We start from the raw sequence: 27,711 nt of genomic DNA, 5'->3' as shown, positions 1-27,711 counted from the left end.
TGTTATTTTATCCTTACTCAGAAATCCATAGTGGTTCCCCATTGCCTACTGAATAAAGTGTAAATTTCTAATATAACTTCTAATGTATTTAAGGTCTTTCATAATCTGGTTCCCAACTCTGTAGTTCTTATTTATCCTATTCCATTTTACATATTTTTTGTTCCAGATAAACTGGATTCTCTTATTCTGTTTTCTTCCCTCCACTTAGTTTTTTAATGAGCAAAAGACCTTTTCTCATGTCTAGAATGGATTTCTTCCATCTTTCATCTCCATCTCTTAAAGCCCCTTCTTTCAAGACTTAAGTATTGTGTTCTTCATAAAGTGTTGCCTGACCCTCCCTAGGGTGAAAGTAATTTTTCCTTCCTCCAGTCTTTCAAAATGCTTTTATTGTACCTCTCCTTTGCACTTTGCACTTATCTTACCCTTCTTTTTTATCATAGTTATTTAAGTACCCGTCTTTACCCTGATTAGATTTTAATTGTAAACTCCTTGAGAGCCTAATTAGTCTTAATTTAAGTTTAAAAAACCCATATATTAAGCATTTAAGGCTCTTTTAGGCACTGGGAAACGAAAATAAATTTTGGAGTGGGAAAATGGTTACAATCTATGCATAAGCATAATACAAGGTAGAATGTATTGTGGAAAAAAAGAAAAAGGTAAAGTATTGTAAGAAATTGGGGGCAATAGAAGTAATTTTCCTTGGGGGCTATCAGAATGCTTCATGGAGGAGAGAACAGCTGAGTAGAGTCTTAAAGCGAGCCTCTTCATTTCTACCTTTAAGAAGATGGAGACAGGGACAGGATATGTGCAGGGCATCTTCCAAATATAGGTATTTTAGCAGTATCACAGACATAGGCAGGATGGAGAGTAAGTAGTAATCTAATTTGCCTGCAACTTTGAATATGTGAAGGAGAAGAGATAAGGCTGGACAGGTAGGTTAGAACAAGATTGTGGAAGGACTTGAATGCCAGGGTTTATCATATAAATATTATTTGAAGTGCAGTGAAGGAGTTATGGAAGATTTTTAAATAAAACAGTTAAATTGATCATTGAAGTATACTAGGAAAATTACTTGGACAGCAGTGTGGTAGATATGTTAGAAGGAAATAGACTAGAAGTATGAATACTAGTTAGGCTACTATAGTAGTCTAGGCCAGAATAAGAGCTTGAACTGGGGCAGGCGTGGAAAATTGTGCAGGAGTGTACTGGAGTCAGCTCATACTAACTCTAGAGAATCAATTGTTAAATTTTCAGTGTGAGTATTTACACCTTGGAAATTGGCAAATGTTATAAATCAGAGCTCAATTTATTGTTTTATTGACTGTTGAGAGTTAATGTGATAGATAAAATATTAATAATCAGATTAAAGTTAAAAGTGTGTTGTATATATACTTTTTCTGGAGAGTTAGTTATTGAACATTTACCAGCCTACTACTGGTTACAAGTGGAAGAGAAGGACCTCATTATTAAGCTCCTATAGAAAGAAGTGATAGGATTTGGCCAGTTGATTAAATGTTTGTTGTGAGAAACAGGGAGATTGTCACAGATTCCAGGGTCATCTGTCTTTGTACTCAGAGTGCCTAGCATTCTACATAGTAGAAATTTAATAAATATTTGTTGAACTGAATTTTTAAAAAGATTCATGAAAATTCATCTTCATTGGACTTTAGTTAGTACTTGGCAGTAATTTATTCTGAATTAAATTTCATGAATCCCGCACCCCTGTTCAGATTGATCTTATTGTTGAGGCCTAGACAGCAGGAAAAAGTCCTGGGTTTCCACAAAAAAGAAACCTGAACAGAGCAAGTAAATGAGTTTTTAGCCGCCACATTAATTTTCACATCTTTTCTAATAGAAATATTTGTTTATTGTTGATTGAAAAATAAAATTAATTTACTTGGCACCATTATGCAAAACCTCCTATATTCTTTTTTTTTTTTTAAAGCAATTGGGGTTAAGTAACTTGCTCAAGGTTACATGGCCAGGTGTTTCTGCATGGGTGCTAAGTGTCTGAGCCTGGATTCAATCCCCAGGTCATTCCTATATTCTTAACATTTTTACTGGACGTTGTCCATTAAGACAGTTACCGCTGCCTACATTTTCAAAATGGAGAAACAGGTCTAATTACTTAAACCCTGGTTAAATTATCCTGATTTTTTCACTAATTAGAACTGAAGTCTCCTCAGGATTATCTAATATCTCAGTTTTATTTGCCACTTTTATGACATATAACCATTGTTTCTTTACCTTTGTATGATTCCTAGTTGCATGTTTTATTTTTAAAATATTTCCAGCAAGTACTAGCTAACCTAGGTATTCTCAGTATTCACTTCTAGCGCCCTACTTATCTCTTATTGATAAACATTCCATTGTAATGCTAAGATTTTGGTAATTTGGACTTTTGAGATTCTTGTCTTAAATATCTAATATAGTGTCTTGTAGTGTGAAGGTGTTCTTGGATTCTTGAAGTCTGTGCCAACAGAGTGCAAGTTCTGGCAGTGTACTATCACATTTGTAAGATTTCAAGCATAGTCCAAGCAGTGAACTGTGTATTCTTTCTAAGAACTAGCTTCATTAAGTCGTGGCCAGTAGATGGACTACTTGATGTAGAATTATTGGGTTATGGCAATCTATGAAGCACAGAAAAATACAAAGCGGTTTTCACTCCCATAAAGTACCCTTCCATCTCTGTAGATGGCAGAGCAATAGAATTAAGGAGTAATAGGTGCCAAGAATTACAGTTTTTATAACATCTATGATCATTAACTAGCTGATGGAGCTTGGCAACAGCTTGGATATATGGGCAGCTAGGTGGCACAGTAGATAGAGTTCCAGGCCTGGAGTCAGAAAGACTCATCTTTCTGAGTTCACTTCAAGCCTCACACAGTTACTAGTGGTGTGACCTTGGGCAAGTTTACTTAACCTTGTTTGCCTCATTCTTCTCATTTGTAAAATGACCTGAAGAAGGAAATGGCAAATCACTCCAGTATCTTTGCCAAGAAAACCCCAAATGGGGTCACGAAGAGTTGGACACGACTGAAAAATGACTGAACAACAACAATAAAGACAGTGTAAATCAAAATGGTATGGCCAAGAAACCCAAACCCCAAATTAATGATTTCAACATTGATTATAGAAGCATAGTACTCAGAAAGATGGAATGAGTATACTATTGCATTTTGCTCTGGTCAGAAGATATTTAGAATATTATATTCAATGCTGGATTACATTTTAGGAATTATATTTTCAAACTGCAGTGTAAAACTAAAGGAGGAGAAACTAAGATAGTAAAAACACTAGAGAACGTACTATAGAAGGATTTAGTTGAAGGAATTGGGGGTGTATAGCTTGAAGAATAGAAGACCAAAAGGATATGAGAAGGGTGGTAAATTAATGTTTAGACTGATAAAAAACTGCAGGGGGCAGAATGAGTATCAGTGGATAAAAGATACCAAAAAGTAGAATTTTGCCTTGATATAAGTAGAAACTTTCCTGTTAGTTGGAGTTAAAGCTATCTGAAAGTGGCTTTCTTTAGGAATTAGTGAGTTCCCCTATCATTGGTAGTTTTTTAGGCAGCAATTAGTTTATTACTTATTAGAGAAATTAATAAAAAAGGATTTCTTTTTAAAGCTATTAGGTATGGACTAGATGACCTTCCAATTTTGAAAGTCTATGATTCCAGTCTCCCTAGACAATGGACAAATAATTGAAGCAATATGGTGTCATAGAGTATTAGAGAGAAAGCTTGAGTACAGGTGTTGTCTCTTTACCTCTTATGTGTGTGATGATGGGCCCATCATTTAAATTTCCCAAGCCTCAGTTTCCTTATCTCATAATTTGAGATCAGATGAAATAGTGTATGTAAAGTGTTTTGAAGCACTTTAAAGCACTGTATAAATGTGAGTTGATAGTACTATGATGATCAGTATTTACTAGCTGAATAACCCTGGGTAGAATACTGATCTTAGTAAAATAAAGATCATTCTATTTAACTTTCCCTGATGAGACAATTTAGGAGACGACATTTTGTAAACTATAAAATGCAGTGCAAATATGAGTACTTTTCAAAACTATTATATTGTTTGATTTAGGATTTAGGGTTCTGCAACATAAGATATTGAACATAATGATTCCACAGTCCTGTATACAGTAGATATTGATCAAACCTACTGTTGACTAAGCACAACTTCTCTGCTGACCTCCAGTCTTATATCCCCAACTGCTTTTCAGACATCTCAAACTGGATGTCCAATAGATACCTTAAACTAAACATGTCCAAAACAGAACTCATATCTTTCTTCCTGTAGCGGCAGGCACCCCAAGCGTCCTCAGGGTTGCTTCCACCACAGGTTCTTGGATCTGCTTTGTTAAAGGAAAGCAACTCAAAATGGGTTAACAAGCTTACTTTAATCAGTCAGACATATATCGTTTACCTTGTTCAGGGGAAAAGGTCAGCACCCCGAACTTCAAAGTATACAGGCAGAATTATCAAGACAGAAACAGATCAAGTAGACAGATTTCCAAACTGTCCAACCATTACATCCATACCCAGTCAACATCTGGGTTCCACAGCCGGGGGGGGGCCTGGACAACGGCTTCCCAGAATACAGATCAAATCACAGAACACTTCTCAAAGTGAGCCCCCAAAACAAAGCTACACATCAGGGCTTATATAGCCTTCTCCTGGCTCAGAGAATGTAACAACCTTATTGACTCACTGGCCAATCAAGAAGTATCTACTGAAAAACAAGCCTCCCACCCCAGGCTTCAGGTGCATTTTAGCCTAGGGGCAGGGGAAGATCTTCCAAATTTGCATTCCCATTACACTTCCTAAACCTGCTCCTTTTCCTGTCTTTCCTATTTCTGTAGAGGGCAGTACCATTCTACCAGTCCCTGAGATTGGCAGCTGACTGGGCAGCCTAAGAGTCTTCCTCAGCTCTTCGCTATTTCTCACTCTTATATCCTATCTTTTGCCAAAGCCTGCTGATTTCAATATCTTTGCACCCTCTCTCAAATATACTCTTTTCTTTCCTCTGACACTGCCACTACTCTAGTTCAGGCCTTCATCCCCTCACTTCTGGACTATTGAACTAGCTTGATGGTATGTTGGCCTGCCTGAAGTTTCCCATCCCCTCCCTCTGCCATCCCCAACTCCAATATATCTTCCATTCAGCCACCAAAGTGATTTTCCTACATTGTAGGTCTGACCATACCACCTCTTCTGTTCAGCAAACTCTAGGGGTTCCCTATCTGTCTCCTCTAGGGTCAAATACAAAATCCTCTGTTTGGGCATTCAAAGCCCTTTAAAATCTAGCCCCCTCTTACCTTTCCTTATTCTTATACCTTATTCAACAACACGTATGCTTTGATCCAGTGACACTGGCCTCCTGGTTGTTCCCCAATAAGACACTCCATCCCTTGGCTTTGGGCATTTTCTTTGGCTGTCCCCCATGCAATACCCTCTCTCCTTCATTATGTCTACTGATCTCCTTAACTTTTTTTTTTAAACGTTTCAGTTTATTTTTTTTAACATTCTTTCAAAATTTTAGTTCTAAATTCTCTCCCTCCCTCTTCCACTCACTGAGAAGGCAAGCAGTCTGTCAGTTATACATGTGAAATCATGCAAAGCATATTTCCATTTTAGCCATGTTTCAAAAAGAAGGTGAAAAAATTATACTTCACTTTATACTAAGCATTCATCAGTTCTTTCTCTTATCTTGGATCATTGTATTGCTCAGAGTAGCCAAGTCTTTCACAGTTGATCATCATTACAACATTGTTTTTACAGCGAACAATTATCTCTTGGCTCTTCTCACTTTATTTTGCTTTAGTTCATATAAGGCTTGCTGTGTTTTTGTGAACCATGCCCCCCCAGTCATTTCTTTATAACACAGTAGTACTCCTTCACAGTGGTATGTTACAACTTGCTTAGCCATTGCCAACTGTTACTCATCAGTTTCCCCTCAGTTTCCAATTCTTTACAACCACAAAAGATCTGGCTTTAAGTACAGTCTAAAATCTTGTCTTCTACAGGAAACCTATTCCAACCCCTCTTAATTTTAATGCCATTCCTCTGTTAATTATTTTCTATTTATTCTGTATATAGCTTTTTTGTATAGATTTGTTTGCTCGTTGTCTCCCCCATTAGATTGTAGGCTTCTTGAGAGTAAGAAATGTCTTTTGCCTCTTGTTGTATCCCCAGATCTTAGCACAGTGCCTGGCACAAAGTAAGTGCTTACTAAATGTTTATTGATTGATTGAAGCACAATTCTAGGTGCTAGAGATATAAAGACAGAAATGAAACAATCCATGCCCTCAAGGAACTTATCTCTATCTTAATACTTTAGTATTTCAATTGATCCAGTAATATGGATTCTTTCTTATCAGGGCAGAAGGTAACCATCAGGTGTGATTCTCATTCACATTCTCCAAAGATCCTATTCATAGGATTTACCTCGTGTGTTATAGGTCCCTTTTGTTCTTTTTACATTTTGTGGGTACCAATGCAGCTTTTTGAGTTAGTCATTTGTTCTCTCTTATTCTTACAACACAATTCACATTTCATCATGGATTTCTTGACTGATAGTTCTTTTTTTCCCCTAGGTATTTATTAAAATAAAAATGTTGAGCATTGTCAATATACTAGAGAAATTTCTAAGTGATTTCCTCTCTCCATAGTTCATTTTATGAACCACATTCACTAGTGCTCAGTCCTGTGCCATTAACCACCTTGCTCAACCAGATCCTTCTAGAAATTGGTCTGCTCCCATCTCATAGAAAAGGAGGATGAATTTACACCTGTGTCTTTGCCATCTTGCCAGGTTGCCATTAATATGAGTAAAGGGAGATGAACTTTCCCTTCCCTAGCTCCATACGATGTAGGAAGTCATTCTTCTCCATTCACCAGGTTTAAGACTAATTTGGCTGATATTTCGTATGCCACTTCTTGTACATCACCCATCGGGTCATATATAATCCTATTCAAAGATTGTGGTGGTTCAAAATTTGTGACCATTCAGTATCCTTGGAGAAAAATTTGAAAAGAGTTTACAATCATGTAGAACATATTTTCCTATTAGTGATGTTGTGAAAGACCAAAAGGGAAAAAAATCACAAAAAAGATAGTGAAAATAGTATGCTTCAATCTGCATTCAGACTACATCAGTTCTTTCTCTGGATGCAAACAGAATTTTCTTTTTTGGAGGGGGGAAGGCAGGACAGTTGGGGATAAGTGACTTCCTAATGGTTTATAAATAAGTTTATATTCTAAATTAGTGTTACCCTTGACTGCTAGCTATTTCTCCACATGGTAAGGCAATGAATGTTGGGTGGCTAAGGCAGTTTCTAGACTGTTTGGCCAACTTATTGTGATGACTACTTCATATCACTTTGGGAGAAAATGGTTAATCAAGGTTAACCAATGTCTTTGTCTTTTTTCTAGTTCCTATCTGTTAGCATTTATAGCCTGTTTGAAGAAGTAAGATTGAACTGTTGCATTCATCGTCAGCAACTTTCTTATTCTTCTAATTTGATATTGGTTGTGACATTTTCTCTAGTTTAAAGTCTGACTTCACTCAGATATCTGATTCTGAAATGAATTCCACATCAGTAGTCATTTTCTATCTGTTTAGGATAGTCACTTCCATTTTTTTTGCTTGACAAATAGATTTTTAAAATACCTAATACCTTTGTTTTTCAAACTTGAGATAATGGTTTTGGTTCTGGAAATTCAACAATGGAGAAAATTTACTTTTGTAATAAACTTTATTATAAGCTTAATAGTCTCAAAAATGCATACATAAAGACTGAAACTATTATTCACAATGTTTTTATAAAGAAAATACATTTTAACAAATAATAATAGTCATTTATTTACTTTGTCCTCTTACTGACAGATAGCTTTACCTTAGCAAATCCTTGAATAAACAGTTATAGGACTGAGAGCACGTGCGAGTGTGTATGTTTGTGTGTGTGTTTGTGTGTGTGTGTGTGTTGTAGATGAAAAGATTTAAAACCCTTTTGTCTACAAAAGCATCTAAAATGTCTCATTGCCTGTGAAGCTAGGTAACTAAAGTTTTAATATAATAAATAAAACAACCTGTTTCATGTTCATTTAAAACATTTGATTTAAATAAATTTCTGAATTCTTAAATTACAGAGTTCATGGACCTTTCTTCCCAAGAATTTTGAGGCGTAGGAAAGGAAAAAGGGAATTGGGAAAAACTATAACTCATATTGTAGCAAAAGTGATGACTACTGAAATGGTAAGGAATATACTTTAGGCCTTTCTTTATTAATTCAGATTTAACCATCTACCTCGTCATTACTGAATAGAATTGTTAAATATTTCTTTGCATGTGGTATACTATGCTAGGTACTGTTAAAAGGAAATTTGAGATTATTGTTGTCTTTGGGAAGTTTAAAAATGTAAATTTGACAGGATCCAGACAGATGAAGTATTTCTTAATATGTTCAATCAGAAGTATTTAGCAGAAGTGGAGAGGTAAGAGGAAATTCTGAGAATTTAATCATATTGATGATGAAATCACTACTTTTACTCTAATTGGTTAGGGAAAATTTCCAGAAATTGAGTATTGGGAACTTTTTGAATGACGGGAAGGTCTGACCCCTTATCTGGGATGAAGAAGGCATTTTCGTCAGCACTGTTTGAAAGTTGTATGATAAAAAGAAAAGGTACTGTTTACTAAATTTGACCTAGGAAAAGTGGAGGACCTTCATAAAGGGAGTAGAGGGAAACAAAAGAAATGAAATCATCTGTAGTGGCACAGTGAAAGTTAAGGATAAATGTAGTACAATAGATAGACCTGAGTTCAAATCCAGTCTCAGATACTTACGGGCTGTGCAAGTCACTTCACCTGTTTGCCTCAGTTTCTTTCATATGTAAAACAGTCATCTGTCTACTAACATCTACCTACCAAGGTTGTTGTAAGGATCAAATGAGATAATATTTGTAAAGTGCTTAGCACTTAGCAGGCACTACATAAAAGCTTATTCCCTTTTCCTAACTTTTCCTTTTTCCGCTTTCCAAAATAAATCATTATCTTTCAGAAGAACAAATGTTGAATTTTTATGATGCCGAAGTCAGAGGCTCTCTTCAGTTCCCTCTTATATATAAACCCTTGACAATTGACCTTAATTGGAGAGAAGTAAAAAGAGCAGGAAGGTCCTTTTAAACTAATGGAGAAAAAAATGATTATTCTATCTTTTGAAAAAATATTATTTTTTAAAATTAAATTAAATTTACTTTTTTTGTTACATTTTAAGTTCTGAACTGTTCTTCTCCCTATCCCACATTAGAGAAGGCCATCATGTCTCTCAGATCACACACACGTACACACATGTAAAACAGTACTTGTTTACTTCAAGTTATCAGTTCTTTCTCTGGAGGTGGATAGCATCCTTCCTTCATAGGTTCATTGTAGTGGATTTGAGTATTTGTAATACTCAGAATAACTTAGTCGTTCACAGATATTCTTTGGACGATACCGTTCTTACTGTGTACTCTGTGTACACTGCTACAGTGTTCTCACCACTCAGTTCATTTCACTCTTCATTATTTCATGCAAGTTTTTCCATGGAATCAACCATCTCATCCTTTCTTAGAGCACAGTAATATTCTGTCATAATCATATACCTCAACTAGCCATTCCTTAATTGAAGGGCATTCTCTCCATTTCTAGTTCTTTGCCACCACAAAGAGCTGCTACAAATATTTTAGAACATATCAGTTATTTTTCTTTTTGACTGATCATCTTGGGAAACAGACCTAATAGTGGTATTGCAGGTTCAATGGATATACAGTTTTATAACTCTTTGGGCATAATTTCAGATTGTTCTCCAAAATGGTTGGATCAGTTCACAGTTCCACCAACAAAAAATTAGTGTCCCAATTTTTCCACATTCCCTTTAACATTTCACTCTAGCTAATCTGATAGGCGTGAGATGATATCTCAAAGTTGTTTTAATTTACATTTCTCTAATCAGTAATGATTTAGAGCATTTTGAAAAATATGAGTATAGCTTTGAATTTTTCTTTGAAAAATTGCCTGCTTTTAACCTTTGACTATCAGCTGGGGAATGACTTATGTTCTTATAAACTTGACAAAGTTCTCTATGTATTTGAGATAAGAGACCTTTATCCAAGAAATGTCCATAAAATTGCCCCCCCCTCCCAATTTTCTGTTTTCCTTCTAGGCTACATTAGTTTTATTTATATAAAACCTTGTTAATTTAATGTAATCAAAGTTATACATTTTACACCTCACAATGCTCTCACAATCTTGTTTATTCATACATTCTTCTCTTATACACAAACCTGTTAGGTAATATAGTCAGTGTTGTTCTAACTTCTTGTTGTTGTTTATCCTTTGTTCTCAAAGAAGACCAATGACATCAGGAAGGTGATATCTTGACTTGCAAGTGAATAGGATTTAAGTGAGGCAGAGCTGTGCAAAGTCATCAGCTTTACTACCTCCTCCAGAGTCATCAGAATCCAGTGGCAAGACATTGGTCAAGAAGAGTCACTTTTTGACAATTTTTTGACAACTCAATTTTGACAACAATTGTTTTTGTTTTTGACAAAAACAAATTGTTTTTGTTTTTGACAAAAATTGTTGTCAAAAAACAACTCAAAAAAAGTTGGTCTCAAAATGAATGTTAAAATAAAATGTAATTTTTTATTTTTGTTTAAAAAAAAATTTTTTTTTAAAAGCAATTGGGGTTAAGTAACTTGCTCAAGGTTACACAGCCAGTTATTTCTGGGTGTGGTGCTGAGTGTCTGAGCCCGGTATTCAATCTCCAGGTCGCCCAACACTGGAACCGGTGCTCTTACTCGCTGAGCCACCTGGCTGCCCCTAAGCAAGTGGGGTTAAGTAACTTGCTCAAGGTTACACGGCCAGGTGTTTCTGGGTGGGTGCTAAGTGTCTGAGCCTGGGATTCGATCTCCAGGTCTTCTCAACACTGGAGCCGGTGCTCTTACTTGCTGCGCTACCTGGCCGCCCCTAATTTTTTATTTTTAAAAAGTTTTTACAATTACATATGAAAACAATTTTTAGCATTCACTTTTGAAATTTTGAGTTCCAAATTCTATTCTTTCCTTCTTTCCCTCTCCTTTCCACAAGATTGCAAGCAGTTTAATATAGGTTATACATGTGTAGTCATGCAAAACATTTTTTACATTAGTTTTGAAAGAAAACACAGACCAAGAAAAAAACTTGAAAAAATAAAGTGTGCTTCAGTTACCATTTTTCATCATAAGTCCTTCAGAGTTGTCTTGAATCTTTGTATTGCTGGGAACAGCTATGTCATTAATAGTTGATCATCATATAATATTGCTGTTATTTTGTACAGTGTTCTCCTGGGTCTTCTCACTTCACTTTGTATCAGTTCATTTAAGTTTTTCCAGGTTTTCTGAAATCTGCCTGCTCATTATTTCTTATAGCACAAGAGTATTCCATCCTAGTCATATATCACAGTTTGTTCAGCCATTCCCCATTTGATAGGCATCCCTTTAGTTTTCACTTTGCTACCACAAAAAGAGCTACTATATTTTTGTACATAAAGGTCCTTTTACTTTTTTTTTTAAATCTCTTTGGGATACAAGCCTAGTAGTGGTATTACCAGGTCAAAGGGTATTCCTTTGGCCATAGTTCCAACTTGCTCTCCAAATGGTTGGATCAGTTCACAACTAATAATGGTGCATTAGTGTCCATACTTTCCTATATCCTCTCCCACATTTAAAATTATTTTTATTTTTTGTTTTATTAGTCAATCTGATAGGTATGAGGTATTATCTCAGAATTGTTTTAATTTGCATATAATAATTAAAAAAAAGAATCCATGTTCTTGTATTCTGGATTTTGACTTCCAAAAATCTTCTGTAATCTAGAATGATATAGTAGTTACTGAAATAGTTATAGCGGATGTGTTTCCTAAAATAAAAGACCATTTCAAGTTATCAAGCATTCCTTAAACACCTACTGTATTTCAGACATTTTAGTAAGCCCTAGGGATACAAAAGAAGGCAAAAACTGTCCCTGCCCTCAAGATATTCACTATGTAATGGGGGAGATGACATGAAAACAATGGTGTATAAACAAATACATTGGAGACAATCAACGGAGGAAGGGCAACTAACATTAAGGACTAGAAAAGGCTTCCTTCAGAGGCCCTTTTAAGAAGTTTAGCTGAGATTTTTAAGGCCAAGAAATCAAGGAGACAGAGAATGAGGAGGGAGAAAATCCAAGGCCTGAGGGACATCCAGGGAAAATGCAGGGAGTTGGGAGATGAATTTCCTATGTTTGAGGACCAGTAAAGAGTATGTGGAGGCGAAGAGATGTGAAGAAGACTGGAAAGATAAGTAGGGATATGAGGTTATGTGAAGAACTTTAAAAACCAGAAGTTTTTATATTTCATCCTGGAGGTAGTAAACCACTGGAATTTATTGAATAGTAGAATAACATGGTCAGATCTTCATTTTAGGCAGATCACTTTGTTGACTAAGTGGAGGATGTACTGGAGTGGGGAGATACTTGAGAGAAGGAGACCAACTAGAAGGCGAGTAGTTTAGGTATGAAGTGATGAGGGACTCTACCAGGGTACTGGCATTGAGAATGGGTAGAACTTGGTAACATTAAATATTGGGAGGGTAGGGGGAGAAGAAAGATCAAGTTGTCGTTGGCACCTACTTCAGAAAAGTAGGAGTGTGGCTGTGGTGTAATTTAGGTAAGGAATAATTTGAAGTCAAAGGACTTGAGTTTGAAACTGAGCTTTGCCTTACTACCTACTGACCTTGGGCCAATTACTTCCATCTTCTTCATCAAAAAGTGGAAGGATTAGGCTACATGGTCTTTTAAATTATCTTCTTGTTCTAAATCTTATAATGCTATATAAGTTCATTAAATCTACTATTAGAAATACAATGTTTCTTTTCCTTTTTGCAGGTTAAAGATTTATCTTCCGATACACTTCTCCAACAGCATGATGATTTAGATCTGGCTTTGGATAGCTGTTACAGTGGTGACACAGTGGTCATTTTTCCAGGAGAATATCAAGCTACAAACCTTGCCTTATTGACTGATGATATCATTATTAAAGGTTAGCCTACCTATTTTTCTAGTTCTTGGCATCAGAATAATTATATATTGTAAAACTTATGCCTAATTCCATAGTTAGAAATGGGGAAAATGTTTATGTTCTAGGGACATATTTTTGTGTCAGCCTTCATGTACTTTTTTCCCCCCAAAAGTTGGTTTTAAGACTTTAACTTTTTCCAGTGTGTTCATCGTTTACTTCCACATGAGGGATCTGTGATTTTATTAGTGTGAGAATTCCCTCCAATGTAGCCCATTTATAACTTAGGCATAGCGCCTTAAAGAGTTTCCCAAGGCCCAGGAAGTATACTATACTGGAGAAAGGACTGGAGTGGGAGTCAGAGGACTTGGGTTCTAATCCCAGCTCTTTTCTCTTCTGTCTGCATGGGACTGGACATCTCAGTAAGCTTCAGTTTCCAGATCTCTGAAGTGAGAAGGTTGGTTGATGTGATTTACAGCTCTTCACATCTATACTTTATAATATTACTAGTTCATAGTCACAAAGGTGATCACTACCAGAGTCAGGGTTTGAACTCAATCCTCTCCTATTGTTAATCTCACTTGATTGGAAAAAAACCCGAATAACATAAATTCACATGCAAACAACAAAAAAATTTTAATTGAAAGGAAAAGCCAAATTTATTATTTTCATTTTATTTAGGTCTAGAACTAGAATTAGCTACCTACTCACTTATCTTAGTCTTTTCTTGAATACAGATGGACTTTCAGTATTGTCTGTATGTTAAAAATATGTACATATTTTTATCTAGTATAGATGTCACCAGATTTTCTTACATTTAAATAGTGGTATTACATCTGATGATAGTGACAATAATCTGAAAATGAGTGTAATAATAGTTCATATTAAGATAAGGTTTATAAATCACTTTCCTCATACCAGTCCTGTGAGAGAAATAGTGCATACTTCTGTTTTACAGATAAGGAAACTTAAGATTAACTTGTCCATGATCATTGAGATAGTAAGTACCAAATTTGGGACATAAATTCATGTTTGCTGACTCAAAGTTGAGAGTTTCTTTTTTATAGTCTGTTGTAACATATTAGTGTGGGTTGCATTTGCAACTTCTTTTAGATGTATAGCTTTTTCTAAGGTCCTCTTTTTCAGTAGATGCTAATTTACTGTTTGTTTAGCTTTTTCTCCAGAACAAATTGTATATTTGATTATAAACACCCAAATCACTGAGTATTGAGCATCAAAGTCCTATGTGTAAGACACTGTGCTGGCCCCTGGGGATAAGAAGACAAAACAAACAAAAACCTCACAAAAGGCTTTCATTCCACTGGAGGAATATATCTTTAAATAGGCGCATCAAAAATCACCTACAGTCTATATTTGTACTCATTTATTATTCTGAAAATATTTTTAGTTTTTATGCCTTAGAATATTTTATGTTCTGACTGTGAATCATAGACTTTAGGAATGCTCATATGAATAGGTATTTTAATAGACATTTCCCTTAACTACTTCTTATTTCTCTTATTTCAACCTTTCCAGCCCTACCCACTCCTATCCCATTTTAACCCTACATACCCCTTCTTATCTGCTCTCTGCAATTCTCATTCCATAGTGAAAACAATTCCCTTCATCCTGAACCTCTTTGTCTGACACTCCTTTCATCTATTGGGTTTCACAGAGATTTGGACCCTCTCTGACTACAATACATTATCCTCTAAAGTGCTGATTATACCTTCTCTCACACACCCCTCCAACTCAGACCCCTGTATACCCTGATCCTAGATGTATACTAGTCATGATACTCCTTGCTCCTCTGTTGTTGCTTCCAGACTGGCCCCATCACTCAGCAACCTTTCTTCCTTTGAAGTCCATGTAATTCCCCCCCCCCATTCAAATTATAGTGGCTGTAGTATATCAACTCCCTAGATAATTCTTCCTCCTTTCTCAAGGAGTTTAGAACAAAGCACATCTTTCTCTGCTTAACTAGGTGATTTTCATATTCACATATATGCTCCCTCAAATTCCCTGACCCATTTCTGTAACTTCCTTAAATCCTGTGTGCTGTTTCTTCACTCCACAAATAGGAATGGTCACACACTAGAGTTCATCATTACCCACAAGTCTTCCACTTACTTAATTAGAAATTTTGACATATTACCTCTCATTGCCCTCTCACTGTGCCTTTCACCCTCCTAAGCCTAATTTTCCACTGTCGTTGATGCCCCAATCCTTGTACCATTCAGAACTTTCTCAGGCTATCACTCCTGCTTTTTCCTCTCTTCCTTTTCCAATCTCAGTTTCAGCTTTACATTGTCCTCTGCTCCTGTTGTTATTGAATCCCTTGTCCTCTTATCCTGTTGCTTATCTCTTTATGACCGACTTCCACCATTCACCTTTTGTACTATGATTACAAGATGAGGTCTCAAAACCATGCTGACCAGTACAGAGCCATGTTATTCAGCGATGGAAGACTTGAGAACTCTGATCAGTGCAATGAAAAATCATGTTTCCAAAGGAATCAACATGAAATTTGCTGTCTACCTCCTAAGTGAGAGATGAATGAGACGTTTATTTTAGGACATGCCCAATACAGGAATTTGCTTAACTACGTGTGTTTTTTACAATGGTCTTTGTTTTTTTGTTGTTCAGTAGAGAGCTGGCAAGGAGAGGGGAGGAGAAAATAACTGCTTGTTAATTAAAGATATATAATAAAATTACATTTAAAAAATGATGTTATACAAATCAACTGGACCCTTATTGCAGCAAGGAAGTCCTTTCGTTCCCTTCCTAAATGATTGCTTATCTCACTATTCACAAAACCATGTCAAACCTCTTTGCTCTGTAAAGCATCTTATAACTCTCTTCCTTCCTCTTTTCGGGGCCATACCTCCTGTTTCCCGAGATGATGGAGGCCTTTGGCATCCCTGTTTTCCCCTTCTCTTTGTTCGCCTCACCTCCTGCCTTCCTTCCCGTTCGGACAGAGAGGACGGGGACTGTCCTGCTTCTCTTTGCATTCTTTGTATTCCCAGAGTTTAGCACAGTGCCCACGACTACCAGAGCAGCTGTTTCATGAATGTTTATTGGCTAGCTAATTCAGTTCCTCCATTGCATCTTTATTCATCCCTGCTTTTTCTTCAGCCTCTCTTGCTTCTTTCCCTACTGCATTCAGATGTGCTCTAATCTATCTCATTCTTTAAAAAAAAAAATCCTTCATTAGACCTAGTCACTACCATCTCTGGGGGCTATCATCTTTCTCGAGAGATATCATATCCTCCCTTTTTTAGCTAAGCTCCTTGAAAAACTGTCTCCACTTCTCACTCCTCAACTCTGTGATCTGGCTTTTCTCTCATCATGCAACCAAAACATCTATATTCCAAAGTTACCATAACCTCTTGATTGCTAAATCAAGTCTTTTTGCAGTCCTCATTCATTTCAGCTTATCTGTTGCATTTGACACTTGGCCACATTCTTCCTTCTGGACACTGTTTCCTCTTCAGGTTTTCATGACACAACTTTGTCGTGGTTCTCTTCCTAGATGTCTGACAAGTGTTCCTTCCTGCCTTGTCTTTCCCCATTCATACACACTGATACCAAATTAATTTGCCTTAAGCAAAGATCTGACCATGTGGATAAAATACGAACACTAGTTAGCTGATAAAGTCCTTTAAAATCTAAACCCAACCTATATTTTTGGCCTTTATTTCCCTTCCCACACTATTGACATTCCATCTCCTGTCTTCATGCCTTTGTAATGACTATCCCACATGCTTGAAGTGTACTCCTTCCTTACCTCTACCTCATAAAGTCCCTTTTGTCCTTAATATGCAGCTTAAGCAACATCCTCTTCATGAAAACTTCCCATTCCTTCCCCCAGCTGCTTAGTGCTCTCCCTCCCCAACTACCTTGTATTTTAATTACTTTGTAAGCATTAATATTCATTCATTTTATATTTATACTGTATATATGTTTCACCCATTTAGAATTTTAAGTTCTTTTAAAAAAAATTAATAAATTTATGTATTTACTTTAATTTACAACATTTAGTTCCACAAGCTTTTGAGTTCCAAATTTTCTTCCCCTTCTTCTCCTCCCTCCATCCCCCCATGGTGGCCTGCAGTCTGATAAAGGTTCTACAAATTAAACATTAGTCAAGTTGTAAAGAAGGATTATAACCAATAGAATTAACAATGAGAAAGAAGAAACAACAAAAAAGAGAGAAAGCAAGTAGTTTGCTTCAGTCTGCATTCATTCTTTCTCTGGATGTGGATAGCCCTTTCCATCATGAGTCTTTTGGAGTTGTCTTACAACCTTGCATTGCTGAGAGGAGCCCAGTCTATCAAAGTTAGTTATCACAGATACTATGTGTCTGTAATTGTGTATAGTATTCTCCTGATTTTGCTCCTTTCACTCAGCATCAGTTTACATAAGTTTCTCCAGGTTATTATGAAATCTGTCTACTCCTCATTTCTTGAAGCGTAATAGTATTCCATTACATTCATATACCACAACATGTTTAGCCATTCCCCAATTGATGGCTATCTCCTTGATTTCCAATTGTTTGCCACCACAAAAAGAGCTGCTATGAATTTTTTTATACCTATGGGTCCTTTTCCCACTTATATGATCTCTTTGGGATATAGCCCTAGAAGTGGTATTGCCAGGTCAAAGGGTATCCACATTTTAATAGCTCTTTGGACATAGTTCCAAATTGTTTTCCAGAATGGTTGGATCAGTTCACAATTCCACCAACAGTGCATTAGTGTTCCAATTTTCCACATCTACTCCAGCATTTATCGTTTTCCTGTTTTGTTATGTTAGCCAATCTGATAAGTGATACCTCAGTGTTGTTCTGATTTGCATTTCTCTAATCAATAGTTATTTAGAGCATTTTTTCATATGATTATAGATATCTTTAATATCTTCCTCTGAAAATTACCTGTTCATATCCTTTGACCATTTATCAATTAGGGAATGACTTATATTCTTATATATTTGACTCAGTTCTCTGTATATTTTAGAAATGAGGTTTGTAGGGGCAGCTAGGTGGTGTAGTGAATAGAGCACTGGCCCTGGAGTCAGAAGGACCTGAGTTCAAATGTGGCTTCAGACACTTGACATGCTTACTAGCTGTGTGACTTTGGGCAAGTCACTTAAACCCAATTGCCTTCCAAATAAGAAAAAAAAGAAATGAGGCCTTTATCAGAAACACTGCTTGTAAAAATTCTTTCCCAATATTCTGCTTCCCTCCTAATCTTGGTTATATTGGCTTCGTACAAAAACTTTTCAGTTTAAGAATAGAAGTTCTTTATAAATAGGTTTTTCCTTCTTTGTAATTGTATCTCCAGGGCCTTCCATAGTGCTTGATACATAGTAGGCATTTAATAAATACTTGTTTGATTGATTTGTTTTATTTTTATTTGTTTATTTTTTCAAATGCTTTATTAACTTCTGGTTTACATCATTCATTTCCACCAGATTTTGAGTTACAAATTTTCTCCCCATGTTTCCTCTACTCACCGCCCTAAAATAGTGGTCCCACATCCCTTCCTCCAATCTGCTCTCTCCCATACCACCTTCGACTTTTTCAGTAGGGTACGGTGGATCTCTATGCCCCAGTGCCTGTATATCTTATTTCCCAATTACATGTAAAGTATTAATAATAGTATATATATATATATATATATATATATATATATATACACATAATTTTTTTTAAAGCAATTGGGGTTAAGTAACTTGCTCAAGGTTACACCGCCAGTTATTTCTGGGTGTGATGCTAAGTATCAGAGCCCGGATTCGATCCCAGGTCATCCTGACACTGGAGCCGGTGCTCTTACTCACTGAGCCACCTGGCCGCCCCTAAGCAATTGGGGTTAAGTAACTTGCTCAAGGTTACATGGCCAGGTGTTTCTGGGTGGGTGCTAAGTGTCTGAGCCCGGATTCGATCCCAGGTTATCCCAACTCTGGGGCCGATGCTCTTCCTTGCTGTGCTACCTGGCCACCCCTATAAATATATATATTTTTTAAACATTTGATTTTAAAACTTTGAATTCCAGATTCATTCCCTTCCTCCCTTGTCACCCACTCTTACTGGGAAGATAAGCAATTCAGTATAGGTTGTACATGTGTAGCTATGCAAAACATTACTGTAGTCTATAGATATATTGTAGAAGACTGACTATATTTCCCTCCCTCCTATCCCACCTTCCTACTTGTTCTAGTCTGTACTTTGATCCTGTCCCTTTTCAAAAGTGGGTGCTTCCAACTTCCCTCCCCGCCAGCCTGCCTTCCCTTCCATCATCCCCCCTCTCCTGTAGTGTGAGATACCCTATTTAGTGTGTATGTCATTCCCTCCCTGAACCAAATTCAATGAGAATAAGGTTTACCCATTCCCTTTTTCTTTCCTGTTCTTCCCCACCATTGTAACCATTTCCCCTTGCCTCTTCTATATGAGATAGTTTACCCCATTCTGTCTCTCCCCATCTCCTCTCATTGTATTTCTCTCTCACCTCTTAATTTCACCTTTTAAGTATCATCCCTTCCTATTAAATTGGTCCTGTGCCCTCTATCTATGTATACCTATAAACATACATAAACACATTCAAATATGTATTCACACGCCCATATACCCTCCTATGTAGACATATATGTGTGTGTGTGTGTATTCAACTGTTTTCATACTGAGAAAAGTTTCATCAGTTACAATTATCATTTTTCCATGTAGGAATGTTAATAATTCAACTTTGATTAAGTTCCTCATGATTTCTTTTCCCTGTTTACCTTCTTATGCTTCTCTTGCTTCTTGTATCTGAATGTCAGATTTTCTATTCAACTCAGGTTTTTTCTTCAAGAATACTTGAAAGTCCTCTGTTCCCCTGAATGACCATATTTTCCCCTGAAACATGATACTCAGTTTTGTTGGGTAGGTGACTCTTGGTTTTAATCCCAGCTCCTTTGACCTCTGGAATATCATATTCCAAGCCCTTCGATCCCTCAGTGTAGAAGCTGCCAGATTCTGTTTCCACAATATTCAAATTGTTACTTCCTGGCTGCTTGTAATATTCTCTCCTTAATCTGAGAATTCTGGAACTTGTCTATAATATTCCTAGGAGTTTTCTTTTTGGGATCTTTTTCAGGAGGTGATTGGTGGATTCTTTCAACCTCTATTTTGCCTTCTGGTTCTAAAATATCAGGGCAGTTTTCCTTGAGAATTTCTTGGAGGATGATTTCTAGGTTCTTTCTTTGATCATGGCTTTCAGGTAGTCCAACAATTTTTAAATTATCTCTCCTGGATCTATTTTCCAGGTCAGTGGTTTTCCCATGAGATATTTCACATTGCCTTCTATTCTTTCATTTGTTTGTATCTGTTTAACAGCGTCTTGATTTCTCATAATGTCACTAGCTTCCATTTTCTCCAATCTAATTCTGAAGCAGTGATTCTCAGTGAGCTTTTGAGATTCTTTTTCCATCTGGCAAATTTGTCTTTTTAAGGCATTCTTCTCCTCATTGCCTTTTTGAGTCTCTTTTGCCATTTGAGTTAGTCTATTTTTTAAGGTGTTATTTTCCTCAGTCAGGCTGTTGACTCTCATTTTGTAATTTTCTTGCATTGTTCTCATTTCTCTTCCCAATTTTTCCTTCACTTCTCTTATCTGCTTCTTAAGGTCCTCTATGGCCTGTAACCAGCTCATATTTTTCTTGGAAGCTTTTGGTGGAGGAGTTCTGATTTCACTGTCTTCCTCCTGTTCCATGCTTTGATTCTTTTTGTTCCCAAAATAGGAGTATAAAGTTGGGTTGCTGTGTTTAATTTGCTTCCTTTGCCTGGTCATGTTGCCACTCAATCACTTGACCCCTGGAATTTTTGCCACAGTAGGTGTCTGCCACCAGACGGAGAGCTTTGTCCCAAATGCTGGGGTTTTCTCAGCTGCGGAAGGTGGTGCCCTCTCTGAGGTCTCCACATGCTTTGGCAAGCTGCTTGCACATCCCAGGACCTCTACCCTAGACCGCAATCCAGATCCAAGCAGGTTAAAGTAAGAGCGATTACCCCTCAGACTGGTCGCTTGGTCTCCTTACAGTCTGCAAGCCAGGAGCTGAAGCTGCCACGTGGAGGTGGCTGTGCTGCAGCTCCTCAGCGGCATCTCGCCTCAGCAGCATCTCGCCCCGGTGGCAAAGGCCAACCGTACTCCCAACTAATGGATCCCAAAGTCCACACTGCACTGACCTCTTACTTTGTCCTTAGCATCTATGGGTTGATAATTCTGGAAACTGCCATAGCTGCTGGTGATCTGAAGTCCCTCCAGCCAGTGGTTGGTCAGGCCCGCCCTGGGGCTAAATCCTCTGGCTCACATGGGGCTGGGCTCGGCTCCCAGAGTGCTGCACTGGCCGATTCCTGCCAGCCTGCCAAGTTGTCCTCGGCAGGAGGTTAGCTTCTCTGTGTCATTTTGTGGGTTCTGTAGCTCCAAAGTTTGTTCAGAGTCCCCTTTTACATGAATTCGATTAATCTGTTTTTATCACTGTGGTCACATACTTAGAAACCTTCCATGTTTGATAGATATAAGTAGATGTGGCCAAAAATAGCATTACCTTGTACCGTGTTTCCCCAATAATAAGACCTATCCTGAAAATAAGCCCTCGCCTTACTGTGTAAGATTCCTCTAAAATAAGCCCTCCCCTGAAAATAAGCCCTATTGAGATTGCTACTGTAGTGAAGGTGCACCATCCCCCACCCCATGAAACGCACGCCGCGCTCCGAGCTGCATCCAATCAGAGCTGCAGCAGTAAGTGCATCATCCTGTTCTTCCCCAGTGATTTGCTTATTGAATAAAGGTACATTTTTTTGTTCACATTTACCTGTTTATTAAAATTGCTGTCAATGTTCATTAAAATAAACCCTCCCCTGAAAATAAGCCCTCTGGTGTTTTTCTGTCCAAAAAAATTAATAAGACAGTGTCTTATTATCGGGGAAACACGGTAGTTAACCTTTTGGTGATGAGATTCTCTGAATTAGGCTAGTCTGCTCTTCAAATGACAGTTCTTCACTTGGTACATGTGTTCATTCCTTTCTAGCTTCATAGGAATTACCAGAGATTGTACTGTGCTAGCATTAACCTTTAAAATTACCACTTACCCCTCAGACTGGTCGCTTGATCCCCCTACATTCTGCAGGCCAGGAGCTCAAGCTGCCATGTGGCGTCAGCGGCACTGTGGCTCCTCAGTGCCTTCTTGCCCCGGGGGCAAAGGCGGACCACACTCCCAACTACTGGATCCCAAAGTCCACACTGCAGTGGACTTTGGAATGTGCAAGTCATGTCCATGCCACAACAGAGTAGGACTTATGTGGGGCATTAAAATGGGCCTTAAGGGAAGGATTTTGAATAGAAAAATGGTTAAGTTTGGAGACTGTTTCTATTGTGCTGTCCTGTAATTGAGAAAACAAATTTGGAAAAATCAAGTTCTTATAGATAAGTGTCCTGAAGACTTCAGCTACTTATAAGACATTTTATTGTAAATATAAAAAAGGAAATATTTCTTCTTAAATGACTAAAATACTTCAAATCTGTTCTACTAGTATTAAATAATTATATATTTTCTTCTGTTAATCAGGAGTTGGAAAGAGAGAGGAGATTGTGATCACTTCAGAACCTTCTCGTGACGGTTTTGTAGTATCTAAAGCTGAAAATGTGAAACTGATGCATCTTACTTTGGTACAACAAGGGACTGTTGATGGTATTGTGGTTGTGGAATCCGGTCACATGACCCTAGAGGACTGTGTATTGAAATGTGAAGGAACAGGAGTATGTGTTCTTACAGGAGCAGCTTTGACTATCACTGACAGTGAAATTACTGGAGCTCAGGTACTTAATTTTAATAATAATTACTACTTAGATTATTCTTAGAACAAAGTTAAGCAGTTTTGTTGTGCAAATAACTGGCAACTATTTAGAGAAGATTCAGAGTTCAGATTACTTTGTAAAGTAAAGAAAGTCAAAAACTAAAATAAGCTAATGAGAAACAGGTTCAAGAGAGTACGTTTAGGGGGGAAAAACCAGATCATATCGATTCAAGATGAGAATCACTAGTTTATAGAACTAAGTGTGACTCAAAAGCCTCTGAGCAAAAAGCCAAATGTGAATTGATTAATGTAAAGTTTTGACCTTTTAAATAAAACTTTAATTCAATACACATAACATTTTTTAAAAAAATTTATGAAGTATCAGATATTGCTACAGACCTAAGTTTAATTGATAGCCAAAAAATATTACTGATCAAGGGAGAAAAATCTAATAAGAAATTAATAAAGAATTTGGGTGAAAAAATTAGGAGTAAAATTTTTATTAACTATTAGAATGATGACCCACTTTTTATTTTGGCCTAGGACTAAGAAAAGTGAACTTGGGGCGGCTAGGTGGCTCAGTGAATACAGCACCGGCCCTGGAGACAGGAGGAACCTGGGTTCAGATCCACCCTCAGACACGTAACACAAAAAATAGTAGCTATGTGACCATGGGCAAGTCACTTAACCCCAATTGCCCTCCAAAAAGCAAAAAAAAAAAAAGTGAACTTAAACTGATGCATAAGGAGTAGTTATCCTTTCTACGTTGTGGGGGTTGGGGCACCCCTATGAACTGTAAAATCTGTAAAAATTTTTGGCTCTCCATACCAAAGAAGTCTGAATTTTTTCTTTTTGGGGGTGTTTACCTTACTGTAAAATTTGGATTAAGTATTTAGTCATAGGCTCTATATCATCTGCTGGCTTTTGCATGTTGTCTGTGACTTCCACAAAACTCGCCCCAAATTCCCATATAATTTCTTATGCCAACTTGTGATATATCAAAACCTCGATGGGGAAAGTTGGGATGTGGAAGGGATAACTAATTTCTTGATAGAAATTAACATTGAAGAGGAGATTTTAGAATATCTTTACACTAGGGGCGGCTAGGTGGTGCAGTGAATATATTGGCCCTGGAGTCAGGAGGACCTGAGTTCAAATCCAACCTCAGACACAACACAAAAACTAGCCGTGTGACCTCGGGCAAGTCACTTAACCCCAAAAGCCCTCCAAAAAGCAAAAAATATATATATATATCTTTACACTTGTCTCAGATGGCATGGGATTATCTTACTATCCCTTCTAGCCTTATTTTCTTTTTTCTTCCATTTTTATTTTTTAATATTTTATTTTTTCTAATTACATGTAAAAACAATTTTTAACTTTTTTTTTTTAATTTTGAGTTCCAAATTCTTGCCCTCCCTCCCTGAGAAGGCAAGCAATTTGATAAAGACTATACATGTACGGACATGGAAAACGTGTTTCCATATCAGTCATATTTTAGCCCTATTTTCCAAATATTTCTGCAAGTTTGCTACACTCATATGTTCTTTCATGGCATTTCAGAATTTAAACACCTATTTGTTTCATCCTGTGAATTTCCATAAATCAAAGAGAAGTCTCATTTCTTTAAAAAAAGGAACTGTTATTTCAGATTTAAAGCTTGTGAGTTTTTTCTTGTAATTTTTGGCTTTTTGCTTGTTTTTAATTTGCAGGGTGCTGGTGTTGAGCTGTATCCTGGCAGCATAGCCATTTTGGAAAGAAATGAAATTCATCACTGCAATAATCTTAGAACTAGTGACAATTCAAAAAGCACCTTAGGTGGGGTGAATATGAAGGTAATCTCATTTTTTAATAGTTATTTTAAAGTTTTTACTTAGGAAGAATTTTAAAATATTCATTGTAGGGATTCAGATGGTTGAAATAAAGGATAAAGGAGCATCTGATCTATTCTATACTGTATCAGAATGTAAGAGCTGGAAAGGATCCTAGGGGCCATTTAGTCCAAACTGTATCTAATGAAGACTCTTATACAACTTCCCAGACAAGTGGTTGTCCAGTCTCTCTATTTGAAGTTCATGTGAAGGGGGAATTTCCTGCCTTTCAAGGCAGCCTGTTCCATTTCTCTCAGAAAATTTTTCCTCATGTAAAACCTAATCTTTCTCTCTTTGCAACTACCACTTGTTATTTCTAGTTCTGCTACCTAGAGCCAAGTAGCACAGATCTAATCCCTCTTCTGCATTAATAATCCTTGAAATATTTAGAGACAGTTATTGTCTCCTTTTTAAGTATCCAAGCTAAACATTCCCAATTCCTTGTATTGAAGAATGAAGAAATAAGTGAAAAACCATTTATCAAGTACTTATGCCAGGTACTATACTAGATGCTGGGAAGAGAAATAAAAAGGTGAGACCATCTGCCCTCAAGGAGCTTATATTCTAATGGAGACAACACACAAATAAGGGCATTGATTGACCAGGGAAGTGAATTTTGGTCTGGGGAGTCATAGGGATGGAAAGTTGATCCATATTCCTAGCCAAATGATATGCCCTTTCCAGAAGCAGTAGTACTATTGATTTGATTGTGTCCATAGCAAGGGGTAGAAAGCAGGAGGGGGAAGGATATTGGACGAGGCAGATTAGAGAATAGTCAGAATGCATGGCTTATTGGAAACATGGTCTGGTTTGGGGTCCTGCTACATAATAGTGGGGTAGGTGAATTTATACTCATCAATCAAGGTCTAAATTGTGATTTCTGGAGGTTTAATTGGTTGGGTACACTTCCAGATAGGGTAAATGGAGGTAGTGGCAAGGCAGGTGACAAGATAGGCCAACTGGACTGCTAGATGGGATGTTCATCCTCATTTAGTATCTTTTCATCTCTGATCTCCTCACTGTCCTGATGAAAAATGAGTCTTTTGGACTGAAATTGTCTTTCTTTCCTAAAACATAGTTCCTTAACAAGGTATTCCTGATGTGCTGCCAAGTAGCGTATCAGCTCCTTGATCATTGAACAAAGATTGAGTATCAGCAGTTAAATTAATGCTTCTAGATTATATTATTCTTAACCTCTACCTTTCCTCTGTTGCTACTGTCATTGTAGAATGGATAGTGTGACTACTCTGAACTGTCCCCAGGTGGTCAGAATTTCGGTAATAATACAGCTAGGCTTGTCCTTGGACAGCAGACTCAGTCTTTCAAAGGGCCCATCCTTGAAGATTTTCTAGCTTTTAGAAACTTGTAGAGCTTAACTATCTGCTAGAACCACTTTTGAGAGTCCAAGGTCACATGAAAGTAGGACTTGTCTGATTCAGGATTACGTTACATAGAAGGATCCATCAAGTAAGTCTGAGAAGAATAGTTACTAGCATTTTAAAAGTATTATTTATGAGCACAATCAAATTTTGTAAGAATGTGAATCTAGATATGTTAAATCGATGAAATGGTCATTTTGAAGTATATCTTATTAGTTTTTATTATTCAGAATATGGAAAAGCAGTACCTGTTAAAAACTGAAACAAGTAGCAGTTTCCAATTAATGTTTTTAAGGATAGTTATTTAACTAATAGACTGATTAGGTCCAAGTTAAGTGTTAATATCATACTAGTTATGTCATCTTTATAATAAGGAAAATATGAAATTATCCTTTAAAAAATTAACCAATTTTAATACCCCAACAGGTTCTTCCTGCCCCTAAATTGAAGATGAATAATAATCATATTTATAGCAACAATGGATATGGACTAAGCATTCTGCAGCCAACAGAACAGTTTTTTATCATAGCAGAAGGAACTCTTAACAAAGGAGCTGCTTCAGGAGATAAAAAAGATGATGATATGCTATCCAAAGTAATGCAAAATCTGAATCTGGAAATGAATAATAATAAGATAGAAGCAAACTTAAAGGGGGATATCAGAATAGTCACAAGTTAAATAGCATCATGATTCATATTGAGGATGCATATTTGAGATATTTGTTTAATAAATAGTTGCTGATTCCCAAGGAAATGGTAGTTGTAATTAAGTTTTGAGTTTGTTTAATTAAACTATGAAGTTTTTTTATTAATGATCTTGGAGGGAATGATTCATTTAAAAAAAGTTTCATGCTTTTGCTTTAGATAGTTTCTACTTTAAAAATATTTTAATTATAAACTTTTGAGTATCCTGTTAAATTCAGGAAACCTTTGAAACAAAACAGGTTTAGTAATAAGGAGCTTACAATCTACTGGGGGATATAATTACCTAGATAGTAAACACACAGTATATACCAAATTCTTCCAAAAGGGAAAGATTTTGGATTACACCTCAGCTTTCTTTGGAAGGAAATGAAGGATTCTAAGAGGCAGATTGAAGAAAATACACCTGTACAAAGACATGGAGATGGGAGATAGAATGTTGTGTGTGGGGGTTGGGGGGGTGGGGTAAAAGCAAGTAGGCAACTTTGGCTGGTCTATACAGTATATGAAGGAGAGTGATTTGGAATTAATCTGTAAGCCAGATTGTGAAGGGCTTTAAAAGCCAATCAGAAGAGTTTATATTTTACCCTAGAAACAAAAGAGGGCCACTAAGCATCTTGAGGAGTGGCACGGTCACATCTGTGCTTTTCTTTAGAAATATCAGTTTAGCTGATACTTAAAAGGTGAAATTAAGAGGTGAGAGAGGAATATAATGAGAGAAGATGGGGAGAGACAGAATGGGGTAATCTCTCATATAGAAGAGGCAAGGGAAAATGGTCACAGTGGAGGGGAGGAACAGGAAGGCAAAAGGGAATGGGTCAACCTTGTTCTCATTGAATTTG

The 27,711-nt window shown here is 36.9% G+C and overlaps 1 protein-coding gene across 1 annotated transcript in view; it reads left to right on the top strand.

Annotated features, from left to right (window-relative positions):
• Nucleotides 1-26,892, top strand: part of SHCBP1L (SHC binding and spindle associated 1 like) — a 41,988-nt gene extending 15,096 nt beyond the window's left edge. Inside the window, exons 6-10 of the mRNA XM_069074319.1 lie at nt 8,159-8,264; nt 12,963-13,116; nt 22,690-22,940; nt 24,631-24,753; nt 26,595-26,892. Coding sequence (XP_068930420.1) covers nt 8,159-8,264; nt 12,963-13,116; nt 22,690-22,940; nt 24,631-24,753; nt 26,595-26,846 — 886 coding nt within the window. The 3' untranslated portion in view covers nt 26,847-26,892. The remainder of the gene's footprint in view (nt 1-8,158; nt 8,265-12,962; nt 13,117-22,689; nt 22,941-24,630; nt 24,754-26,594) is intronic.
• Nucleotides 26,893-27,711: the final 819 nt, after the last annotated feature.

Source organism: Petaurus breviceps, unplaced genomic scaffold (genome assembly GCF_028583685.1).
Source record: "Petaurus breviceps papuanus isolate PSGF00001 unplaced genomic scaffold, PetGlider_PUasm1.0 90895, whole genome shotgun sequence".
Lineage (NCBI taxonomy): Eukaryota > Metazoa > Chordata > Mammalia > Diprotodontia > Petauridae > Petaurus > Petaurus breviceps.
The sequence above is the reverse complement of the archived record's forward strand: the minus strand, read 5'-3'. Positions and strand labels throughout refer to the sequence as shown.